The sequence below is a fragment of the Medicago sativa genome, chromosome 6 (genome assembly GCF_051527215.1).
Source record: "Medicago sativa cultivar Bolivia chromosome 6, Bolivia_mono, whole genome shotgun sequence".
In the NCBI taxonomy this organism is placed as follows: domain Eukaryota; kingdom Viridiplantae; phylum Streptophyta; class Magnoliopsida; order Fabales; family Fabaceae; genus Medicago; species Medicago sativa.
In genome coordinates this window covers 89,891,800-89,916,885 of record NC_140754.1, presented here as the reverse complement: position 1 = coordinate 89,916,885, position 25,086 = coordinate 89,891,800, and the positions used below count along the sequence as shown (strand labels likewise).

The 25,086-nt window shown below is 33.0% G+C and overlaps 1 protein-coding gene, 1 long non-coding RNA gene and 1 other non-coding gene across 3 annotated transcripts; 2 read left to right on the top strand and 1 right to left on the bottom strand.

Moving 5' to 3' along the window:
- The first annotated feature begins 9,626 nt into the window (after positions 1–9,626).
- On the top strand, positions 9,627–9,707 carry TRNAL-CAG (transfer RNA leucine (anticodon CAG)). The gene has a single exon. It is a non-coding gene; the product is annotated as a tRNA-Leu (tRNA).
- Positions 9,708–12,630: 2,923 nt separating this feature from the next.
- On the bottom strand, positions 12,631–18,555 carry LOC146918081 (uncharacterized). Its single transcript, XM_085719749.1, has 2 exons — positions 18,230–18,555; positions 12,631–13,151 (listed from the first exon to the last, which is right to left on the bottom strand). Exons 1-2 carry the CDS (start codon positions 18,444–18,446, stop codon positions 12,832–12,834), a joined length of 537 nt encoding a protein of 178 aa, XP_085575875.1. The 5' UTR covers positions 18,447–18,555; the 3' UTR covers positions 12,631–12,831.
- Positions 18,556–20,709: 2,154 nt separating this feature from the next.
- LOC146918080 (uncharacterized) lies at positions 20,710–22,197 on the top strand. The gene is made up of 2 exons (XR_015015971.1): positions 20,710–21,597; positions 22,080–22,197. It is a non-coding gene; the product is annotated as an uncharacterized LOC146918080 (long non-coding RNA).
- The last annotated feature ends 2,889 nt before the right edge of the window (positions 22,198–25,086 follow it).

Below are 25,086 nucleotides of genomic sequence, written 5' to 3'. Positions count from 1 at the left end.
TATTGGAATTCTTCAATGCTTGACTATCTTGAATATCAGAATGTGCTTAAACACTTAGTGGTGAGCCTTATTTATACTACTCTAAGAAGGCTCCCAATTACAAACTAGAAATGTCTAGAGAGATCGATTACAAAGAAAAGTCTAGAGACATGGATACTCTAGTTCATAAGACTAGAAGGATCTAGAAAAACTAAGATTTCCCTAGTGCCTAATTTTATTTTATTTGGTAGAGTGTCTAGTAGCTTCCTTATTATTCCATAATATTCTAGAGACTTCCATATTATTTTTCAATGTTCTAGAGACTTCCACATTATTCTTTATTATTCTAGAGATTTCCATATTATTCTTCATCATTCTCTATCAAAAGACATGTTATGAACACCTACCTACTCAATTTAAAACACAAAAGACATGTTATGAACATCCAGCCTTGAACAATAGCAATGCAATTGGTATTATTCCAAATTATATTGAAACATACTTAGCCATATGGAGATAAATATTACACTAGAGAAAAATAAATTAAAATAAAAACAAACTTCTTCAAATGCTATGATATGTCTGGTTTGTCATGACAACATGTAAACAAGAGCTACGGTAGTGATGTGATTATTTTCATGTGGTTAATAAAATTCGTCTAGGGTCGAATAAATTGATCTTATTTGAGTTCGATTATTGGGTGTCTTAGACACTTCAACTCTAACTATAGTCAGTCATTCACATATAGTTTACTTGACACGCAAGTTACCATTATTTGTAACTTAGACTAGTCTTAACTAGTAATTAACTTTTAGCCATAGTTAGTTAAAATTAACTGAAGGTATAATGATTTTTCCATCCACTTTTACTTCCATATAATGTATATATACATGTACAACACTTTTGTAGCTCAATTCAATTCAATGTTAATCGACATTTCTTCAATATTGTTGAAGTTCTCTATAAGGTGGAATAAATCTAGTCACGTTTTTCTTACGTATCTGTTGAACTCACTTATTCACAATCGCTTTCTATCAAAACTTTATTAATTAGTGATTAGTTAACTGGTCACTGGTAAGAGAACCTTTTAAGTCATGAGCCCACATAGGAACATAATAACTAAATTATTTAGATATAACAGGAACAAAGGTAAAATATAGGTTAAATATATCATTCACCAATTTCCATCTAGACTTTCTACATACAAATGTTCAAACATACAAAAAAAACTGAAAGTTAAAAAATCATAAAATTACAAAGAAGTCAAATTAAGAATAATAAAAAAATTGATTCATGTCATGCCTAATACTCCCTGACATAACTACAAATTTGGATGTTTCACAATTCTTGAACCACAAAACTGATTGTTTAAACATATAGTCTCCATCTAAATTCAAACAATTAATACAAATCCTTACAGAAAAAATAAAAGAAACTATCTACCGTCACTTGACAATTATTCAACTAAGGATTCAAAAGAAGTAATACAAAGATCCCGAAAAAGAGATGTGTATGTAGAAATCAATTACCTAAATGCATGCAATGAAGAAAAATGATGTTAATTAAGTCTTTAATTATAAGAAAAATTAGTTTTGGAAAAGAAAATAGTTGTATAATCCTAAGGTGCATGCAAATAGAGAATAGAAAAATATAAATAAAAACACTCATAAAGTTGACATTATAAAGAGATGACGAGCAAACATATAAGAACGGCCCAAATACGGATCTTATTTGATTTGAATATAAAAAATTCAATACAACTGAACTACCTACAAAGCATTAATAGGTAGTAACACAACTAAACCTAAACCTAAACATAATAGGTAGTAACACAACTAAACCTAAACCCTTTGCTTACAGAGAAGTGGGAAGAGATCACTTCATTACATATCTATAATTAAAGAGTGATTGAGAGGACGGTCGAGCGACAAAGAGGAAATTTAGATTTTTTATGAAGACATGGAACAACAAAGAGGGATGGTACCCAATGTGATCATTGTCTTAAAATTCATCCAAGCAAATAACACAGTCAAGTGGAGATTCTAGTTTTGCATACTTAGCGGTGTAGATGGAGAAGGAGATGGTGCTTCTAACCAACTCGTCTAAGTTATGGACGAGGTGTGTTTGTTGTTGGTACAGTGATGCGTGGTATTCATATTTTTGTGCCATATCACCATTGTTTGAAGGCGAGTTACAACATACCCAATGCTATGATGAGGAAGATAGGGAGTGATTGTGATAGTGATGCATGTGCGGTTGAGTTGAAGTTGTGGTCGTCATGGGAGGAGAAAAATAGGGAAGGGATAGGTCGTCATGGGAGGGGAAGAAGAATAGGGAAGGGATCGCGTTATGAGTGTTTTTATCTATATTTCTTTATTTGCATGCACCTTAGGATTAGTGCCAATACAAACTGTATACCTAAAACGGTGCTTGTTGGCACAACCATAGCCCACAACAAAATACATGAATGTAGGACATATCACTAATAACCTTTGCTAAGTATGTTTGTCACACATTGATTATAGTCATCAAACTTCTATTAGGGTTGTGCAACCAATTATTTTGAAGTTTGGTAATCACAATCATGTAACATGGACATATTTTGGAAGAAATGTTCACTATTCACGGCCTATAGCCATCAAACTTTTTTCAACTTTGTTTGGCCAATTAATTTGAAGTTAGGTGGCCGGTGCCATGAACAGTAAACAATTTTAAAAGGATTATTTTGGATATCTTGTGTTCATGGATATAGTCGCAAGCCATTGTTGTGTCGATATTATATTATAATCATTTGTTAAAAGAAAGACCAATCAATATTGAAGAATAAGTAAATAAATATTGAATAGAGTTTTGAGAAAGTCATACATAGATACAAACACAAATAAACATAGATACAAACACAAATAAAATTATTTGAACACACACACAACAATGAATAGAATTAAATGATAAATAAATTAGTAACATCATTAAACCAATTTATCTTTTTAAAAAAAAGACATTTGTGTGAGTGTGCCCAAACTTTTTACATTTGGGTTTGTCCCTGAGTAAGTATTTCTCTAGAGTTTTCACGGTGTAAAATGAATTTAAAGGTAACTATGCATTTATAGAGTAGATGAAGAGAGGTAGACAAACACATTTAATGTGAACGGAGATTGTGTGTCCAAAACAAAAATGTGAAGGGAGGTTGTGCAAGGAGTAGATGAAGAGAGGTTGAAAGGGAAAATAAATGTGAAGGGATGATTTATTTAACTTGTACAGGTGAGGAGAGGTTGAAGGGAGCTTTTAACATGACAGGAGATGGAAAAATAACATGACTTTTTAGATTGTGTAAATTAGAATTTTAATACTTTTTTAAGGGTAAAAATTTAATATTTGAAATTGTAACTTTGTAAATTTGGTGAATTTTATCATTTAAATTTTCAAAATAGCAATTTAGTATTTTTTTTTTTTTTTTAGTACACTAAGTAAATTGGAATTTCAATACCTTTTTTTAAGGGTAAAATTTTAATAATTAAACTTGTAACATTTGTGAATTTTGATGAGTTTTGTCATTTAAATTTTCAAAATAGCAATTTATTCTCTTTTTTTCTATACATTGTCAATCACTTTAGTTATTTTTCTCGATTAAATCATATATTTGTCTTGATGTTGCAATAGACTATTTAGATTAACATACATGCCTTTAATTTCAATTGTTTTAATGATTACTTAAAAAAATTGATAGAAAGACTAAATTTAACTAATAATCTTTAGTTTAAAGGACTGATTTTCAATTTCGAACATTTGAGAGACTCAACTTCTTGAACCTTACAGTTTCAAAGTGATAATTTATTGTCGTATCGCAAAGAAAAATTAATCTCAACTTAAAATTTGATATATTGTCCAAGACAAGCAAACATGCACTAACAGAAAGTAATTTAGAATATTTCATCAAAATTCAAAGCATACTATATCTTGTTTCATGAGATTTAATTTTCAATCTAAAGAGGTACAGTATTATCTACGTTCTTTACAATTGCTAAATATTGTAGCAAAGCACCCACGATCCTCAATTGCATATATTTGTAAAGTGAAACAAAATCAAATGAGAAACTATGTGTCTCAAAGTGTCTACGTAGTGGTAAGAGCTTTATTTTGCAACATCAAAAGATGGAGATCAAATTTCATAAAGACAATTGTAAAATGGTCATTAGTGTCATCATTACTAATAATTAAATGTAAGAGCAATGCTATATGTCAAGAAAGATTTTATCAAGAAAGATTCAAGAATGACATGGCAGAATAATCACCCTTAGATTTTATCAAGAAATTGTCCTGAAATTAATGTTAGCCAATAAAATCTCAGCCTGACCGGAAATCATGGGGTGGTGCGGAAATCATGGGGTGGTGGGACTGAAATCTAAGGGTGATTATTCTGCCATGTCATTCTTGAATCTTTCTTGATAAAATTATTCTTGATATCTAGCATTTTCCTAAATGTAAATATTTTATTTCATAATTTGCCCCTTGTGGTTTAGCTAATGTTTATGCAATATTGTGGGTGGTTTTTGTTATCTTTTGCATTATCTCATCAATTATATAATCTAAAGAGCTTTATCTTTTGTATTATCCAAAGAAAGAAATTCAGCAGGAGGTCGATGTGCTGCTTCATGTGGTGCATGAGATCCTTAATGTTGCTACATTCAAGTATGAACTTAATCTTCTACTTGTAGTAACTAGTGAATAGATCATAGCCAGGACACAGTTCAAAAATTGATTTTAGTCACTAATTTGATGCTAGTTTCTTATACGAATTTCTTACCAGCTTATTGCAAATTAAGGTCTAAAATGTGGACATTGTAAAAACTTCTAATACTTAATTAAGTTAATTGAGTCCTGAAAGGACAGTTTGAGTAGAACATTTTGATCTCATAGACATATCCTCCAAGTTACACATTTCCAATGACATTATATGGATCAGTCACTCATTTTGATATCTTTGAGTCTATCTTGTGCAATACATTAAAATTTGGGTTTAAAAAAATATCCGCAACCAAGATTTTGGCTACAATATCGTGATTTTTGAGGTTGTGATCATGACTCATGACCATAATTTGAGACTTAATTTAACTATCAAAATTCTTGATGCAATCACAACTGTAGTTTAAAACCATAGTTTAAAACCATCATTAGACCATCGCAATAATTTCCTCAAGATGCAAAATGTTAGTAGTACATAGTAATAAACAAATTAAAAACATATTACACTAATCAACTATTGTCAATGTAATTAATCTAGTGTGAATATAACATTTGATATTCAATGAATGCAAAGTCCTACCAAATTTTCTTAAAGAAACATTTAACAAATTGACAATATCCAAGAAAGTGTCAATACCAAATTTACCAAGTTGAAATATCATTCTATAGCGACTCGTATATTAAATAGTTACATTGCTGAGATTATCAAAGAAGTTAAGATGGCAGAGTTGATCTAAGCCGCTAGTTACGGGGGAGTGGGGAGAGATTACTTCGTCACAACTAAACCTTAAACCCTTCCCTAAGTTACGGGGGAGTGGGGAGAGATCACTTCGTCATATCTATAATTACAAAGTGATTGAGAGGACAGGTCAAGCGACACGGAGGACAGTTAGGTTTTTTTTATGAATCCAAGCTTCAATGCAATCGAGATGGAAATTGTAGGAACAACAAAGAGGAAGGTACCAATGCGGTCATTGTCTTAAAATCCATCCAAGCAAATAACACAGTTACGTGGACATTCTTCTTTTGCATACTAAGCAGTGTAGGTTGAGTAGGATATGGTGCTTCTTCTGACTAACTCGTCTAAGTTATGGACAACGTGTGTTTGCAGTTGGTCGTTAGGATAGTTATGTGTGGTATTCATATTTTTGTGTCGTATCACCATTGTTTGAAGGTGAGTTATAAGCGAGTGAATAAGTAGGACGAGGAGATACAACAAATCCAATGCTATGATGAGGAAGAAGATAGGGAGTGATGGTGATAGTGATGCATGTGCGGTTTAGTTTTAGTTGTGGTCGTCATGCATGGGAGGGGAAGAAGAATAGGGAAGGATCACGTTATGGTAGTTTTTATCTATATTTCTCTATTTGCATGCGGATTAGTGTCAATACAAACTGTATACCTAAAACGGTGCCTATTGGCACAACCATAGCCCACAACAAAATACATGAATGTAGGACATATCACAAATAACCTTGCTAAATATGTTTGTCACAAATTAATTATGTTCATCAAACTTCTATTAGGCTTGTGCAGCCAATTATTTTGAAGTTTCGTAATCACAGTCATGTAACATGGACATATTTGGGAGGAAATGTTCCCTATTAACGGCCTCTGGCCATCAAACTTCTCTAAACTTTATTTGGCCAATTAGTCTGAAGTTAGGTGGTCAGTGCCATGAACAGTAAACAATTTCAAAAGAATTTTTAGGATATATTATGTGCTTATCATATAGTCGCGAGCTATTGTTGTGTCAATATTATACTCCCTACGTCCCTTTATATAAGCCCCTTTTGCATTTTTCACATTTCTTAAGAAAAGTTGTTAGTACAATTAATGTGTTTATTATGTGTGTTAATATTACTAAATTGTCATTTGTTTGTATGTGTATTAAATTTAACTTTTCATATTTCAAGACAAGTTAATAGTATTAATTAGGGGTATGTTTAGGGAAAAAATAATAAATGCATCTAGTAATATGAAAAGAGGTTTACATTAATGGACAAAAATAAAGTCAAATGGGTGCTTAGATATAGGGACGGAGAGAGTATTATAATAATTTTTTAAAAGAAAGACCAGTTGATATCGAAGATAGAATAAGTAGATAAATGTTGAATAGAGTTTTTATAGTGTGAAATGAATTTGAAGGTAACTTTGTATTTATAGAGTAGAATAAGAGAGGTAGACAGACACATTTAATGCGAAGGGAGATTGTGTGCCCAAAACAAAATGGGAAATGTTAACTTGTGTCCTTGAGGCATAAGTTAAGAAACCAAATGTAAAAGTTTTTGCTTGGAAATTGTGCATTCAATGTCTTAAAAGTCTCAAAAGTTATATTTTCAATATAAAACTTATTTTTTATTTCCATTTTAAGCTCCTTAACTTGTGCCCTAAGGGCACAAGTTAACATGACCCAAACAAAATTGTGTGAGGAGTAGATGAAGAGTGGTTGAATGGGAATATAAATGTGAAGGGAGGATTTATTTAACTTGTACTTACAGAGTAGGTGAAGAGAGGTTGAAGAGAACTTTTAACATGACAGGAGATAGAAGAATAACATGAATCTTTCGATTGTGTGAATTAGAATTTTAATACTTTTTTTGTTACAAGCTAATCAAAGCAACAGCAAAAAAAACAAAAGACATATTTTAATACTACCTTTTAATAACTTTTTTTTTAATACCTTGGATTAAGGGAAAAAAAAATTTACTTGAAATTGTAACTTTGTGAGGTTTTGGTGAATTTTATCAATTAAATTTTCAAAGTAGAAATTTAGTCCTTTTTTTGGTACACTAAGTAAATTAGAATATTAATACCATTTTTAAGGGTAAAGTTTGAATACTTGAAATTGTAACTTTGTGAATTTTGTCATTTAAATTTTCAAAATAGCAATTTAGTCTTTTTTTTTTTTTATACAGTGGCAATCACTTTGGTTATTTTTCGCGATTTCGCACCACAATTTAAAAACCATGTATTTGTCTTGATGAATAAGAGAGTATTTAGATTAACAAAAATGTCTTTAATTTCAGTTGTTTCGATGAATACTTAAGAAAAAATTGATATAAAGACTAAATTAACTAATAATCAATAGTTTTTGGCAAAAAAAAAAAAACTAATAATAAATAGTTTAATTCTTCAAAAAAAATAATAAATAGTTTAAAGGACTGATTTTTAATTTCGAACATTTGAGAGACTCAACTTCTTGAACCTTGCAGTTTCAAAGTGATAATTTATTGTTTAAGAGTACGTAAAGTGGACATATATTGCAGAGAAAAACTAATCCCAACTTAAAATTTGATATGTTGTCCAAGAAAAGCAAGCACTAACATAGAAAGTAATTTATTAGATGTAACCAAAAAAAAAAGAAAGTAATTTATTAGAATATTTCATCAAAATTTAAAGCATATTATATCTTGTTTCATGTGATTTAATTTTCAATCTAAATAGGTACAGTATTATCTACGTTCTCTACATTTGCTAAATATTGTTGCAAATTTTGTAGTAATGCTCCCACGATCCTCAATTGCATATATTTGTAAAGTGCAACAAAATCAAATGAAACATGTGTCTCAAAGTGTCTACCTAGTAACCCAGCGGTAAGAGCAAGGTTTTACAACTTAAGAGTTTATCTCAACTCGTTTTATCTATGTAAACTTGAATCGTAAACTCGACTTGTAAACTCGTACGAGTTTACCTAAAATTAAAATTAAGTAAAATTTATTATATACATGACATATGTAAGATAATATAATATTACAAATAGGTCAATAGTGCAAAATATACCTTAGTTATAAAGACAAAGTATCTATAATCATCATAATAAAGAGTTATATTCAACTTAACATCAAAATACAAAATTAACTTGCAAAATCGTAAGTCTCTAAACCATTCAAAAAAAAATCTCAAATTTCTAAAGTCGTTAATAAAACTATCCAAAAAATAGTTAATTTCTTCGAAAGTTCAATCATTATAAAGTTTCACAAGCACATTCGGTATTCAGTAAATCACACATCAAAGACAGAAAATCACATGTTTCATTACCTTGGGTTTGAAAAAAGAATTGGGTTTTGAAAGAAAAAGGACCAAAATAAATAAATAAAAGTGTTTTTTTAAACATAAACTCGTAAACTCAAACGAAATTACACGAGTTTAATACATGTTAACTCGATCAAACTCGTCAAACTTTCTAATTTCACCAAAAACCAAGTTTACCTCCGAGTCAACACGTTTTTGACACCTAAAATCGTAAACTCGAACGAGTTAACACTCAATTTAAGGATAACCGTAAAATATGGTTATTAGTGTCACCATTATTAATAATTGAATGTAAATATTTCATAATTTACCCATGTGGTTTATCCAATGTTTGTGCAATATTGTGGGTGGCTTTTGTCATCTTTTGAATTATCTCGTCATTTGTATATTCTTGTGCTGGTGGTGTATCCAAAGAAAGAAATTCTACAGGAGGTCGATGTGCTGCTTCATGAAGTGTTGTAACTTGTAAGTAATGCATGAGATCCTTAATGCTTGCTACATTCAACTATGAACTTCATACACAAACGACAAATCTTCTACTTGTAGTAACTAGTGAATAGATCATAGCTAGCACACAGTTCAAAAATTGATTTTAGTCACTAATTTGATGTTAGTTTCTTATATGAATTTCTTACCAGCTTATTGCAAATTAAGGTCCAAAATGTCGACATTTTAAGAACTTTTAATACTTAATTAAGGTGATTGAGGCCTGAAATGATAGTTTGAGTAGAACATTTTGATCTCATATACATATTTATCTTGAACAAATTGACAATCCATGAAAGTCAATACCAAATATTCCAAATTAAATTACACTTCTATCATGAACCGTATATTTTATATTATACTTTGTAAATATCATCAAAACAGTCAAGATGGCCGAGTTGGTCTAAGGCGCCAGTTTCAGGTACTGGTCCGAAAGGGCATGGGTTCGAATCCCATTCTTGACATTTTATCTTGACATTTTATTTTTATTTTTTTTTCTTTTCATTCAACACGTGAGCACGCTTGACATTTTTTTTTATTTTTTTTCTTTTCATTTTAATTTATTGAACAATTCCACTTTCTATAATATGAAATTCAAGTCCAAATTATATTTTATTTTGTCAAGGAAGTCCATAAATAGTTAATATTTTCATTTATAATCATGATTAATTCATAATTTAATCCTAAAGTTCCACTTTCTATAATAAGAAATTCAAGTCCAAATTATATTTTATGAGTAATGATATTTTGACATCCATTTGATGACAACTTTGTTGACAACCTTGTTTTTCTCACTTCTTATTGGTCAAAAACAATGGAGAGAGAAAAAGGAAGAGAGAGGATATCAACATCATGTGAGTATGAGAGAGAAAGTTGTCCAAAAGTTGTCAAAAAGTTGTTGTCAAAATATCATTTCTCATATTTTATTTTGTCAAGGAAGTCCATAAATAGTTAATATTTTCATTTGTAATCATGATTAATTCATAATTTAATCCTAAAGTCCAAGCTCTAGAAAGTTATTAGGTACATATATAAAAAAAACTTATTTGGCAATTTAGTTTTTTCAACTAAGGTTTACGTTTAAAATATATATAAAATTGGTACATCTATATTATGCAGTATCATCATTCTTCACCATTTTTTTCTGATGATTGACATTTTTTCAAAATGAAATTGACATTTCTACACTATATTTAATATTATTTTTGAATAATTCCTCTTTTCTAATAAGAAAACTAAATAAAAAATAATTAATATAACTATAATTCTATAAGCAAAAGCCATTTGAAATAATAATCATAATTTATAATATAAGAGAAACATATAGTGCTCAAATGAAACTGAACTCACGATTCTTGAGTTGATGCAGCTGCACTTATTATATACTTAACAAGTAATGAAAAAACTATCTATTTTGTCTATGGAACAAAAACAAGTACATTTGTTGTAACCTTAGCTTAAGTGATATCTGAATCACTATCAGAAAATGAAGAATAATCAGCAAACACCTTATTTTTTCTTCCATAACAAGACCACCACCACGCGCGCCGCAGCGTTTGATGACATAGTATACAAGATGGTTTGATGAAACAACATACTGGACAACACACACATAGCAAGCAACAACTACAAAGAAACTCAATCAACTTTTCTTTGCCTTTATTGGGACCTTGAATTTGGGATGAATTTACCATCATATATGAAGAATGTTGCAAATGAAGATGAAATACTTGCAATAGTATTATTTAAGGTTTGTGTAAACATTTACATGGAAATCTTCCTAGGAAAGCATTTTGAACATAGTTTAGTTACTTTATTTTTTGAAGAGTTTCTTTTTCTTTTATATTGCATCTTTCTTTAATTTTGGGTATTTAGTTATCAAGGAATCTTAGTTGCCATTGAAAAGGATGCTTTTCAAATTCTGGCCAAGAGAATGAATGTTAGCTATTGGTGAAATTAGAGGCAAGTGCAATTTGATTTTTGTCTAAAGTTATTCGCCTAATATCTAATGTATGATGTATCTAATGTTTTGCATTTTTCTTTCTAAAAGTTGGGACCATAACTTTTGAGGTCGATAGATTTTGCAATACATCACTCAAATTTATGGTTGACTAGTGCATGTGAATGTGAAGGGATGATATATCATTGGCACAGTCCTCATGATTTTCGCAATAATGTAGTCTGTGTTTAGTATCATGGTGGATATGTCAAAATCACGATGATCCACCATAATTTTTCAAAAGTTACACTTTGTAGCTTCTTCAAAAATACAGTGGATCATCGTGATTCTGACATATCCACCGTGATACCAAACACACATAACTTGATCATTTTCCATTTCTTAAAATTGGACAAGTGTTATTATATATGATTCTTAGTTTCCATCATGATAAAAAAAACAGTGCTTTATGAGTAAATGTGACTTAGGTGGCTACAATTAGAATTTGGATTGTCTTAATTAGTAATATATGCCACATTCACACAATCAACACATCGGTGATTCAATGGAGACCAAACGATCCAGATTTTAAGGTCAATGTTTTAGTTTAAAAAATATATATCAAAATCTGCGGCAAAATATGGATCATTCAATCTTGATCTAATGGCCATTGTTGTTCCAATTTCGTAAATGTGAGAGATTACCGGCTACATGCAATCCAAATTTCTGCAATTGGTGGTTAGGGTTTGGTTTCAAAGCCTAAAACTTTGATGTTATAATCAATATTGGCTATTGCAACATGGATCTCATTGTTATTCAAAGTTCTGAAAATTGGACTTGCCCTCAGCATTTAGGACTTCCAACACAGTCAAACCATATTTCTTTACCATCATGACCATATAATCATCTTATCTGAAGAAAAAAAAATTTGAGGGACCTTATCTGAAGTAATAACTACACAAAAACATAGCATCCTCATCCCAACAAAAAAAATTAAACACTAGTAAAACGTAATCATACTTATTACTTATAGAAGTCAATTAGTTAACTTCTTCATGAATATTAAAAACTTGTATAAATTCTTATATCAGTAAAGAAATATAAACTTTAAGAAACCTGAACGTAAGCTACTCTAAAATAAGCCGATTGGGAGTTAAGCTCCGATCCAAGAAACGTCAATCGGATCGTATCTCCCGATAGTTTTGTCGATCAGAAGTTATGATCCGATAAACCCGTGGGTTTTTTGAGCAAATTGAGGGCCCGTAGAGCAATCTTCTAATCAAACTTACTTCAGTCAAGTTAACTTGCAAGCAATCAGATTCACTTGCCTCCAAACAGATTCAACCCTAAAGTATAGAATAGGTGAAAAATAATATCTCCCTATTATGCATCCTTCTTCTTTTGTTTCATGAATGCTATTAACAGCACCTTTGCTAAACTGAACCCAATTTGCACTTGTAATAATATATGTTATACTATTATGTGATGTAATTTAGTTCAAAACTCCAACATTTCTAACCAAAATGACAAAAGTGTTTTCAGAAGATAAACTGCTAAAACCTATAAGCAAAAAAACAAACACACTATAGCTTAATAGCATTAGTCTAGAACCCTCTCATGTAATTGGTAATTGCAGTACCATTAGTTAATCACTTCATTAAATTGACCCCGCTTTTTGCTTTAACATCACGATTAAAAGCTTCTTCCTCTTCAAAATCAGAGTCACTGATTCCCTCCGAATCAGAATCAAACTCGTCTTCATTTTCCTCATCATCGTCTTCCGAATCTGTTCCCTTCCCTACCTCATCATCGTCATTCGACTCTGTCCCCTTCCCTAGAATATCCCTCATCAAATCCTGATCAGCATCTATTGGCTCCCCCTTCAAATACCTCTGCAATACTGCCTCAAAGACTTCTGGAATTGCATCATCATCGCCTTCTCGAAGCCTTGCAACGCGCCTCTTCAACTCTTTAACATGAACACAAATACAAATCAAAACTTCACACAAGATTTGAAAAACCAAAAAATACTAATTCGATATATTTGAATACTTGAAATGGGGTTTTTACAACATTACTTGAAAAAACAATGATGTGTTGTGAAATTCACAGAAGCATCATACCAAATACCAAATTAGGCCTCTTCAACACGAACACAAAAAAAATCAAAACTTCACACCAATTTTGAAAAACTCAGAAAGGCTAATTCAATAAATTTGAATACTAGTCTGAATGAGGTTTTTAAACATTGCTTCAAAAACAATGTTGTGTTGTGAAATTCACGGAAACATTATAACAAATCAGGCCGCTTCAACTCTTCAACATGAAAACAAAATCAAAATCAAAATTCACACCAATTTCTTTTGATGTAAACCCCGTATCCTCCGCGCCCAACTACGGAGACTAAGACTAATCAATGTAGTCGTGTGGGACCCAGATAGGCGGGAAAAATCTACCTAAGAGATTTAACAATGCTACATGGGTTTGAACGAGACCTTTGTTAAGCTAAACTTCACACCAATTTTATAAAACCCAATGTTAAGATATATAATAATTCTATATTTATTGTAATTATATTGTAATTATGTTAGGAGTAATTAGTCTTTATGTGTAATTATTCCTTGTGTTTCTTTGTCTCCATTCCTATAATATAAATAGGACAATTTCCTTGTACTTGAAACACATAATGAATATACAAACATTTTCTTGTATCTTCCTGAGTTTCTACATGGTATCAAGAGCTTAGGCTTTCGATTCATTTGTTTTCCTGGGGTTTTAAGTTATTTTTTGTTTCCTTGTTCATCTCAACGTCACACCGTTGAATCATTCCACATACTTTGCTTTTACACAAAAAAAAAAAAAAAAGGTCACGTTTTCATTCGTTGGTCCTCACAGTGTTAGTTTCTTTTCCAACTAAAACAATTGTTAGATTGTGCCACGGTAAATTGGCCAATTGCAACCTGGCTAATTTCATCAAATCAACATCACACCAATAGCTTTCTACAGGAGCTCGGTGAGATCTTTTTAAATTTGTTTTTCGGTTGATTCCCCAATTGACTTCTTCCAGTGGTGTGCCTTCTTGAGTATTATTGTGATCTTTGAATATTATTGTACGATAATGGAGAATTATTGTAGCCGGTGTCGTAATTTTGGACATTCTTTTCCCAATTGTCCTACAGTTGAATGTTACAACTGCATGAAAAAGGGTCATATTGCTTCGAATTGTTGTCGATACTGTAAGACGGTTGGCCACTTGATTCAAAATTGTCCCACTCGTCCTCCACGGTCTGATCAAAATCAGAATCAATCTCATTCCAACTCCATTGGGTCTGTCACAAATATTGAGTCTCTTTTGAGACAACTTTTTCCTTCTGGTAATACTCCTGCTGCTCTTTCCACTACACCAGGTAATTCTAAATGGTATCTTGATTCTGCATGTTGTAACCACATGACATGAGCGTCTCATTTATTTTCTTCCCTATCAAAAAATGACATTAATCCTTCTATCCACACTGCTGATGGATCTCTTATGCACGTAAGCCATACAGGTTCTATCTCCCTCTCTAATTTAAGCCTACCTAATACATATCTCATCCCTAAACTCAATTTTAACCTTATCTCTGTTGGCCAATTATGTGACCTTGGTTATGAAATTATTTTCTCTTCCTCTGGATGTCGTGTGCAGGATCCACGGACCGGACAACTCATAGGGACTGGGCGTAAGATCGGAAGGCTATACGAGCTCACTGAACTGCATATTCCTATTGAGTCCAACATTTGTGCCGCTACCACAAATTCTTCCATTCAACTTTGGCATCGTCGTCTTGCTCATAGTTCTATCGGTAAATTGCGTCCTCTAGTGTCTCAAGGTTATTTAGGATCTGTCACTAATGAGTCTTTTGATTGTACTGCTTGTCAAACTGCTAAACAACCAGCCTTATCTTTCAATAAAAGTACTTCCATTTCAGCTTCACCATTTGATCTAGTGCATTCTGATATTTGGGGCCCTGCTCCCACACCTACCATGGGAGGTTCTCGGTATTTTGTTCTATTTATTGATGATTATTCTCATTTTACATGGATATATATGATGAAAAATAGGCATGAGCTTCCTCAAACTTACATTAATTTTGCCAAAATGATTCGAACACAATTTTCTAAAGTCATTAAAGTTTTCCGACGAGATAATGCCATGGAATATCGTGATTCTAAACTGTTGTCTTTTCTTAGTGAGCAGGGTACATTGTCTGAATTTTCTTGTCCATACACATCTCAACAAAATGGTCGCGCTGAGAGAAAGCATCGTCACATTCTTGACTCAGTCCGTGCCATGCTTATCTCAGCCTCTTGTCCTGAACGTGCTTGGGGTGAAGCTGCTCTTACTGCTGTCCATATAATCAATCGTCTTCCTTCCCCTGTCATTGGTAATAACTCTCCTTTTGAGCGTCTTTATTCCACTACACCAGATTATAAATCACTTAAGGTGTTTGGTTGTGCTTGTTTTGTCCTCCTTCAGTCTCATGAGTATACTAAACTTGAACCGCGTGCTCGGCTGTGTTGTTTTCTTGGTTATGGCACTGAACACAAAGGTTATCGATGTTGGGACCCAATATCCCAACGTATTCGCATCTCTCGTCATGTTGTCTTTTGGGAACATATAATGTTCTCTTCCTTATCAAAGTTTAAGTCGATCCCGTCTACTTCCACTCCTCTCTTTACTAACCCTGATGTCGATCTTTTTCCTAGTGACACACATGCAGGTTCTGAGACATATGCAGGTTCTTCTGGTGAGATTCCAACCCCTTCTGATGTTCAATCCACTTCTGATGACGTTGTTCCGACCGTTGATCCTGCACCTCCCACCGTTGAGCTTCCTCCGAGGGTAAGCAATCCACCTCCTTATCTTCGTGATTACCATTGTTATTCCACTATGCTTCACCATCATGAACCAGAATCCTATAAGGAAGCCTCCACAGATCCTCGTTGGCAGCAAGCTATGCAGGAAGAATTATTGGCATTGGAGAAAACCCACACATGGGACCTTGTTGATCCTCCTTCTGATAAAACTCTTGTAGGATGCAAATGGGTGTACAAAATAAAGACTCTTTCTGATGGATCAATCGAGCGTTACAAAGCTCGTCTTGTAGCAAAAGGGTTCACTCAGGAGTATGGAATTGATTATGAAGAAACATTTGCCCCTGTTGCCCGCATCAACTCTGTTCGAACTCTTCTTGCAATTGCTGCCACTCGCAAATGGAAACTCACTCAAATGGATGTTAAAAATGCCTTTCTCAATGGCGAGTTAGAAGAAGAGGTTTACATGCGTCCTCCTCCAGGATATACATGTCAGGAAAACAAGGTATGTCGACTTCGCAAGGCTCTTTATGGTCTCAAACAGGCCCCTAGAGCTTGGTTTGCTAAATTTCACAAGACTATCACTCAGCTGAATTTCTCTTCCAGTGCTCATGACTCTGCTCTTTTTACTCGAAAAACTGAAAATGGCACCGTTGTCTTACTTCTTTATGTCGATGACATGATTATCACTGGTGATGACTCCATTGGAATTGAAGAACTCAAGCAATTCTTATGTCAACATTTTGAGATGAAGGATCTTGGGCCATTAAGTTACTTTTTGGGGCTTGAAGTATTATCTTCGAGTGATGGTTTGTTTCTCTCGCAGGCTAAGTATGCTTCTGATCTTGTCTCCCGAGCAGGTCTCACTGACTGTAAAATCGAACATACTCCTCTAGAACCAAATGTTCGATTCACTCCTCAAGATGGTAATTTACTTAATGATGCTACTCTTTATCGGCAACTTGTAGGTAGCCTAATATACCTCACTGTTACTCGTCCGGATATTTCATATGCTGTTCATCTTGTTAGTAAATTCATGACTTCTCCACGCACCACACATTATGCAGCCGTCCTTCGGATTATTCGATATATCAAGGGTACTTTATTTTATGGTCTTCATTACTCAACTACATCCCCATTAATTCTTAGAGCCTACTCTGATGCTGATTGGGCCGGTGATCCTAGTGATCGTCGTTCCACCACTGGTTTTTGTATTTTTCTTGGAGATTCTCTTATATCTTGGCGTAGCAAGAAACAAACATTGGTGGCTCGCTCTAGCACTGAAGCTGAATATCGTGCTCTTGCTGATACTACTTCTGAGATATTGTGGCTTCGTTGGCTTTTTGCTGATTTAGAGACATCACAATCTTCACCGACTGATCTATATTGTGACAATCGAAGTGCGATTCAAATTGCCCACAATGACGTTTTCCATGAGCGAACCAAACATATTGAAATTGATTGTCACTTCATTCGTCAGCATCTTCTCCGTGGTGAACTTCATCTTATCTCCATTGGCACTCTTGATCAACCGGCTGATTTGTTCACAAAATCTCATTCTCCAGGACGTTTCCGCACTTTAGTTTCCAAACTCAAGTTGGTTGAAGCTCCGCCCACTTGAGTTTGAGGGGGGATGTTAAGATATATAATAATTCTATATTTATTGTAATTATATTGTAATTATGTTAGGAGTAATTAGTCTTTATGTGTAATTATTCCTTGTGTTTCTTTGTCTCCATTCCTATAATATAAATAGGACAATTTCCTTGTACTTGAAACACATAATGAATATACAAACATTTTCTTGTATCTTCCTGAGTTTCTACACCCAAAAAGGCTAATTCAATATATTAATATTCAAAATGTAGTTATTAAAACATTTTTTGAAAATCCAAGTTATATTGTAAAATACACATTAGCATTATACCAAATTAGTCCTTTTCAATTCTTCAACATGAGCACAGAAAATAAAAAACAAAACTTGCCACCAATTTCAAAAAACCCAAAAAGGCTAATTCAATATATTAAACACTGATATAATAAGTAGTGAAAATTCAAAATGGAATATTTAAAACATTACTTGAAAACCAAGTTATGATTGAAAGTTCACATAAGCATTATATCAAACACATGGAGGACACAAATTTCACATGAAATAAAAACCGAAACACTAAGAATAATTTGGAGCATTACCTTCATTGCTTATGTCTTCCAAATCATCAAGTGATTGTTGAGTTTGTTGATTCTTCACATTAGCATGTGGAATAGTAGAAGGTGGAGGGTCACTACTAGAAGAGAAGAACGAAATGGGTTTGTAGAGAGAGAGAATTGAAGGTGAAGATTTGAAGGGGTGAGAGAGACGAATACGACGTGCGTGGAATGAGATGTTTCTGAGAAGAATCGAAGTCATTGTTTTTTTTGTTGCAACGATGATGATTTTTGTTCTTGTTTGTTTCTCTTACGTTGTTGTGTGATCACGAAACAGTTCTGTTCCGACAGTGTTTTGTACTAGGTTTTGGGTAAAACTAGGTTACTTTTGAAGGACTTGGATTTGCATGTAGTACTAGGTTTTCGGTAAAACTAGGTTTTACGTAAAACTAGGTTTTACTTTTGAATTTGCATAGTTGAAAGTAAGAATTTAGATTTACTTGCAATTACGCTCTCGAAACATTGGTGATTATCCGGTCTCGATATGATGATTATAAAAAGACAAATTTACTTTTTATTTTAAAACTAAAAAATACGAGATTAAGTTTTGATCGTCTGAACTTAAATGAACGGCTATGATTGCATGACTGCATCAACTTATTGTCCGCAATGAATCAAGTTCTTGAGAGTAGGGAATTGAGACGAGCCATTGTTAGTTTGTTACTCATTGCATGCTTTCACAATGTCAAGGATTCGTGATTGTTAGATTGTGATCCGAAGGTCCAAATCCCAAACTCATTAATTTCTTAAAAGTAGAGAATTGGGACTTGCTATTGTTAGTGTAAACTAAAACTAAAATTTGCTGGAGATTTTGACCGTTCAATCTTGCTTGGAAGATTAAGGATCCCTTGATTGAGTAAATGCATGCATGATGGATAATTTAGCAAGTGTGCTAAATTGTCTCGCTCCAGTAAAAAATCTAAGTTGGTATCCACAAGGTTGTTCAATTTCCATTTAGCAATTCAATTGTCCTTAGGATGTAAAATTGGGGGGTGGTGGTGGTTACATATGGCATAAGGTTCGGTTCACAAAACAAATTAGGTTTTGTTAAAATCAAGAAGTAAATGTGATCATTTTTTTAATCACTTCTTCTTTGCTATTTGGTAATCGCATTAAAAAATTTATAATTGATTTAGTTAAGGAGCTTCTGAACTGATTGATAAATATGCTGAAATCTTCTTGCATTCCTTTCCTTCCGAATCATATAATAGGTTACACTCCAAACATAATATATTGCATAATAGTCTATCAATTGATAGTATTAATGTTCATGTTACTGCATTGCATTGCACCTTCCTATATAGCCTTTGAATACTCAAAATTGAAGAATAAACGAGAATGGTTTTCATTGTCTTTTTTTACACAAGATGCATGTTTGGTCACATTGTATTCCAACTTTACTCAATTTGTCACAATTTGGCAATCTAGCATGTATTGTGAACCAGGTAACAAATAAACACTTCAGAGGGACATAATTATTACATGTCATTTCCCTCCGACTAACTCTGAAAAAATCACCTCTTAAAGCATTATACATTCGTAAGTTAGCTTGCTGAAAAATATTACCACAGACATTTGAAAAAGTCTTTGTTGCATCAAAAACTTTTTTCACTACTCATGAAGCTTGTGAAGGTACTTTCATTAGTAACATATTCCTCCCATTTACTTAATATTCATAAACCCACTTCATCCATAAGACATCTTTTTCATTGGCCAAATTTCAAAATTTATAAAGTGAAATTCATACAATTTACAAACAAATATATTAAGAAAATAAGTTTACTGCCCACGAAAATTATAAAACAAGAAAACAGTAACGTTATTTTATTAAACAAAAAAAGAGAGAGAAAATGGACGAAAATTGTTGTTGACACATTTTAAAAGGCTGAAAAACACATGTAAATTACTCAAAAGCTCCCGCGGCAGTTAACTGCCGACGAAAGAAACCGGCGGCAGTTAACTGCCGAAGTTACTTCGGCAGTTAACTGCCGATGATCTGTTATAAGAACAGTACAACACCTAGGAGTTTCCAAAACTTCATTGTTGCGGTTTCTACATCCATAGGTGCGATTTTTGACAAGGTCAAGCCATTCCAAGTCAATTTCAAGCACAAAATCAAGTAAGTTGATATCATCTTATTGCATTGCTGTTTTGTGATTGATTTGTTACATTTTTTGGTTAAATTGTGACATAATTAAGTTTTGTTGAATTTATGATTTTATGATAGTTTAGGTTTAGGTTTTGATGAATTGTTGTAGAATTGTTAGGAAATATTGTTGTATAATTGTTAGAAGTTTTTGGTTAAATTGTCACATAATTAGGTTTTGTTGATTTTATCATTAGATGTTAGTTTAGGTTTAGGTTTTGATGAATTGTTGTAGAATTGTTAGAATCTAATATATAATACTAAGGTTCACAATGCATGCTCATTATGAAACCCTAAACCTAAACCTAATCCTGCCTTTTTTGAGAGGTTTAAAAAATCTTTCTGAAAAAAGTCTCTACAGGGAGTTGAACTTGCAACCTATCGCCTTCATCCAAGCACTTTAACCACTTGACCAGTAGCTGTTTTAGTGTTATAATATCGCTTCCACTAATACAATATGATTGAAATGAATGAATAGCATATCATGAACAAACCAACAATGAATTAATACAGCTTTTGATATCAACAATTAAAAACAATACACAAGGTCAAGTAATACAAGGCACAATTAACTTTTAATTTGACGTTATGCTTTTTGTTTCATTTTACGTTATACCTCCTTCACACATTCTTTACATGTTTATTATGGATTATGGATGGATGGATTCATTTCTATCACAACCTTTGAACTGTTTTTTTTTTTATTCCGTAACTCATTTTTTAATTATGACCCTACACTCACTCATTATATATACAACCACTAATATGATCTCAATATTTTTAGTTTCTACATTGAAAACATTGTGTATGAATATGTGATTTTGTGCATCATATTTTGGGTTTTGTTCATCATCACTTTCAAGTAACAATTGGATAGTTTATCTTCAATTTTGTATTGTTGTTTTTCCACTCACTTTTACTCTTCATCTTTTGATTATCAAAGTCTAAAACAATAGTGTTCTATTTGTAGATTGGAGTTTGCAATAGGACAAGCTTTAGGTGGCTACATGAGGAGACATAGAGCTTCAAATATGAAAGGAAATAACAATATTCACAATTCTAATAATACTATGTGGTGGTAGTAGTCTTGATTCGCTGCAAAAGATGAAAGCTAGAAACCAGTGAGTTTTGGTGTTGGATTTGGATTTGAATCCATTTTTCAATATTTCTTGGTATTAATTATATGACGATTTATTCATTAGTGTAGGTACAATTTTTCTCTTATCTCTTGATTATTAACTGGTTTCTATGATATGATAATTGATAGGGAGTCAAGTTACTCTTAGATTGATCAAATAGTTAAGCTTCAAATGTTTATTAGTCTATTTTTCGAACTTTCTTTTATATATTTTTGGCCAAATACCTCCCTGAGTCCTTTAAGTTTCACGTTTGTAACAGATAGGTCCTTTAAGTTTCAAAGGTTACAGATAGGTCCTTTAAGTTTCTAAGGTTTCAGATAGGTCCTTAACGGAGGTTGATAGAAAGGACCTACATGAAACAAACTCGAAACTTAAAGGACCTATCTGAAACCTTAGAAACTTAAAGGACCTATCTGTAACCTTTGAAACTTAAAGGATCTATCTGTTACAAACGTGAAACTTAAAGGACCCAAGGAGGTATTTGGCCTATATTTTTTTATTCCTTAATGTGTATGTGGATTTTTGACTTTTTTTTTTTTTTGTGAATTAGGATAAATGATGCTTCTATTTTTTATTTTGTTGCATCATTGATGGTGAGGAAGAAGCTTATTAAAAATGGTTGTTTATCGTCACTTTCTCCATGAAACTATTGGATGATTCCTCTTCAATTTGGTGTTATAGTTTTTATTCTCTTTTTTACTCTTTATTTTTTCGCTATTAATTAATACAAATTGGTAATATAAAGAAGGGGTATATTTATAAATAATACTGTTTTTTTATAAAGGTGAAGACAAGTGTCTACCATTTTTTCGTATAAAAATAATAATAAATATATTACTCCAAGTATAATGATAGAGATAAACATTGTGTATGTGTAATTAAGATAAAGATAGATAAAATTGAGATGAATAAAGAATAGTGCCTCTAAAAACAATATATAGAGAAGGTTAAAGGATATGATCCAAGTTACACATCTATCTCTCTATCTTCTATATATTTATATATCTTTGAATTTGTACATCTAAAAAAAATTTACACTATTAATTAACAACTTGACTTTCCAATTATCTTTGAAGAATTTAAGAATTAATTAATTATCAAATTGAATGGTTTCCTCCACTATTGAAAAAAAAAAAGGAACTTCCCATTCTGCATGTCACACAAAATGAAAGGAGAAAACAAAGACTTACTTGACAGTTAGTACTATATACCTCAAAGAAAAATATGTATGCTACAATTATTAAATAATTAAACCCATATGTCCACATAAAATAAATAAAAAAACGTATACACTAATCAAATTGTCAGAAAATTTAGGAAAAGTCAGTCCTAACATGATAAGAAGATTAAAATGATTATGATATCCAAAAAAAGTTCCATTCATTAGATTGGAAACTCTAAAAATGAACGTTTTAATTTTTTTCAATAAAATCTTGCCCCAACTTATCTTATATATGCATGATTGCCCAACTCTACTACCATAATCATTTATGCTTTTCTGCTTTGTTAAGGTGATGTGGTTCTCCTTTTACTTTCCCTTCCTTATTTTTTGTGTTTGGGTATACATTTTCGGTCCATAAATTGGTTTTTTTTTTAAGGAAGGTCCGTAAATTGGTTGATATGTTTTCTCAAAAAGAAGTTCATATATCCCACACATATAGCATATAAGATTATACATAGAGGACACATTATTTTCTTAGACTAATACAATTTTATTTTCATATTTTATCCATAACAACAGAGAGATGTGTGATCACTAAGATGTACTTTCAAGGTTTGATACTTACTATTAAAATTTGCTTTTAGGATTTACACATATGCAATTTGTATGACCCGTGCGGCAGCACGGGTGCAAGGACTAGTTATTAGGAAATATTGTTGTAGAATTGTTAGAAATTTTGGTTAAATTGTCACATAATTAAGTTTTGATGAATTGTTGTAGGTTATAGAATTGTTAGAAGTTTTGGTAAAATTGTCACGTAATTAGGTTTTGATGATATTGTTGTAGAATTGTTAGTTTTTTAATGAAATGTTGTTGTTATGAATTTGTGATTGAATTGTTACGATTAGTTTAGTTCGAGTTCCCAGGCACATGGGTGGCAGGGAACGTCGTGTTGATGCTAACGACAAGCCTTAGCCAAAGTCAGAGTACGATCAGATGGACATGGAGCATCAGGTGGAGGATGATGCTGAGGTCGAGGAGGATGTGGGTGATGTTGAGGAGGATGTGGATGATGGCCATCAGCAGCGACAGCGGAGGGGGAAGCGTGTATCGGAGCCAGACCTTGAGCCTCTTGATGACTATCCTGGTGGCTCACACGACACTACCCTACCAATGAGGTACCATGTTCATGTGGTCAGGAAGGCGGTTGATGGTGAGATACCTATTAATGTGATACTTTAATGATTGTAAACGGTTGTTTATCTTTGTGAAATAGATGTTAATGTTTTGTTTTTAATTTTTTGCAGTTGCGAAGCAATTTAAAATGCATCAACAACGGGAAGAAGATTGATTTGATGCATGATAACGATAACAGGCCTATCATGGTTGCACGGTGGTTGCGTGATGGACTGAGTGCCACCGATCTTTGTTGGCTTCAAGATACCGGCTACAGCCAGATTGACCACGACCTATGTTCTACATTTGCGGAGAGGTGGCACGAGGAGACTTCGAGCTTCCATCTTCCGTTTGGTTAGATGACAGTGACACTTGATGATGTGTCGTGTTTGCTGCATCTCCTCATTGATGGCATGCTTTTGTCCCACGAGAGTATTTCAAAGGACGATGCGGTGTCGATGATGATGCAGTATTTGGGGTCTTCTTCGGGAGATGCTATTGAGGAGGTGAATGACACCAGAGGTGCACATGCATCGTTTAGCTACATGAGGAGGATTTTCAAGGAGTGTCTTTTGTAGTAGTTGAAGGCTGATATTGAGGGTGATATGGAGGAGGAGGTGCAAAATTTGCGGGCGTAGGCTCTCCGCATATATTTGATATGCTTGGTGGGAATCACGCTCTTCACTAACAAGAATGCCACATATGTGGATGTTGTCTATCTGACGTACTTCGGAGACCTGGAGGTTTCTGCTGGTTATTCATAGGGAGTTGCTGCACTATCACACTTGTTTAGGGAGCTTAACAATGTTGCCCATTGGAACACCAAGCATTTGTCATGAAACTTGACTTTTATGCAGGTATAAATAAATAATTATGTTTGTTTTTTCATCCGTAATTGTTGATTGTTTGTATATTTATATCCCCATGAGACTTTAGTGGATATTACCTTCCACTTTCAGCATTTTCTTGATCATCCGCTGACACCTCAACAATTGGGTCATCGTGCAATGCGGGGTGTGGAGGCGGAAGAGGGATACATCAGTTGGGTATCTCATCCACACATGATTCTTCCAAACTAGGAGGTTTCGGTGCCGAGGCCACAAGAGCAGGAGGCCCTTGATGAGATTGCTGCTGAGGAGGATGGATATCAAGGGTACTTGGAGCTGTCTGGAACATTGACCCGTATCAGAGACCATGTGTATGTTGTGATGTCTAGTGG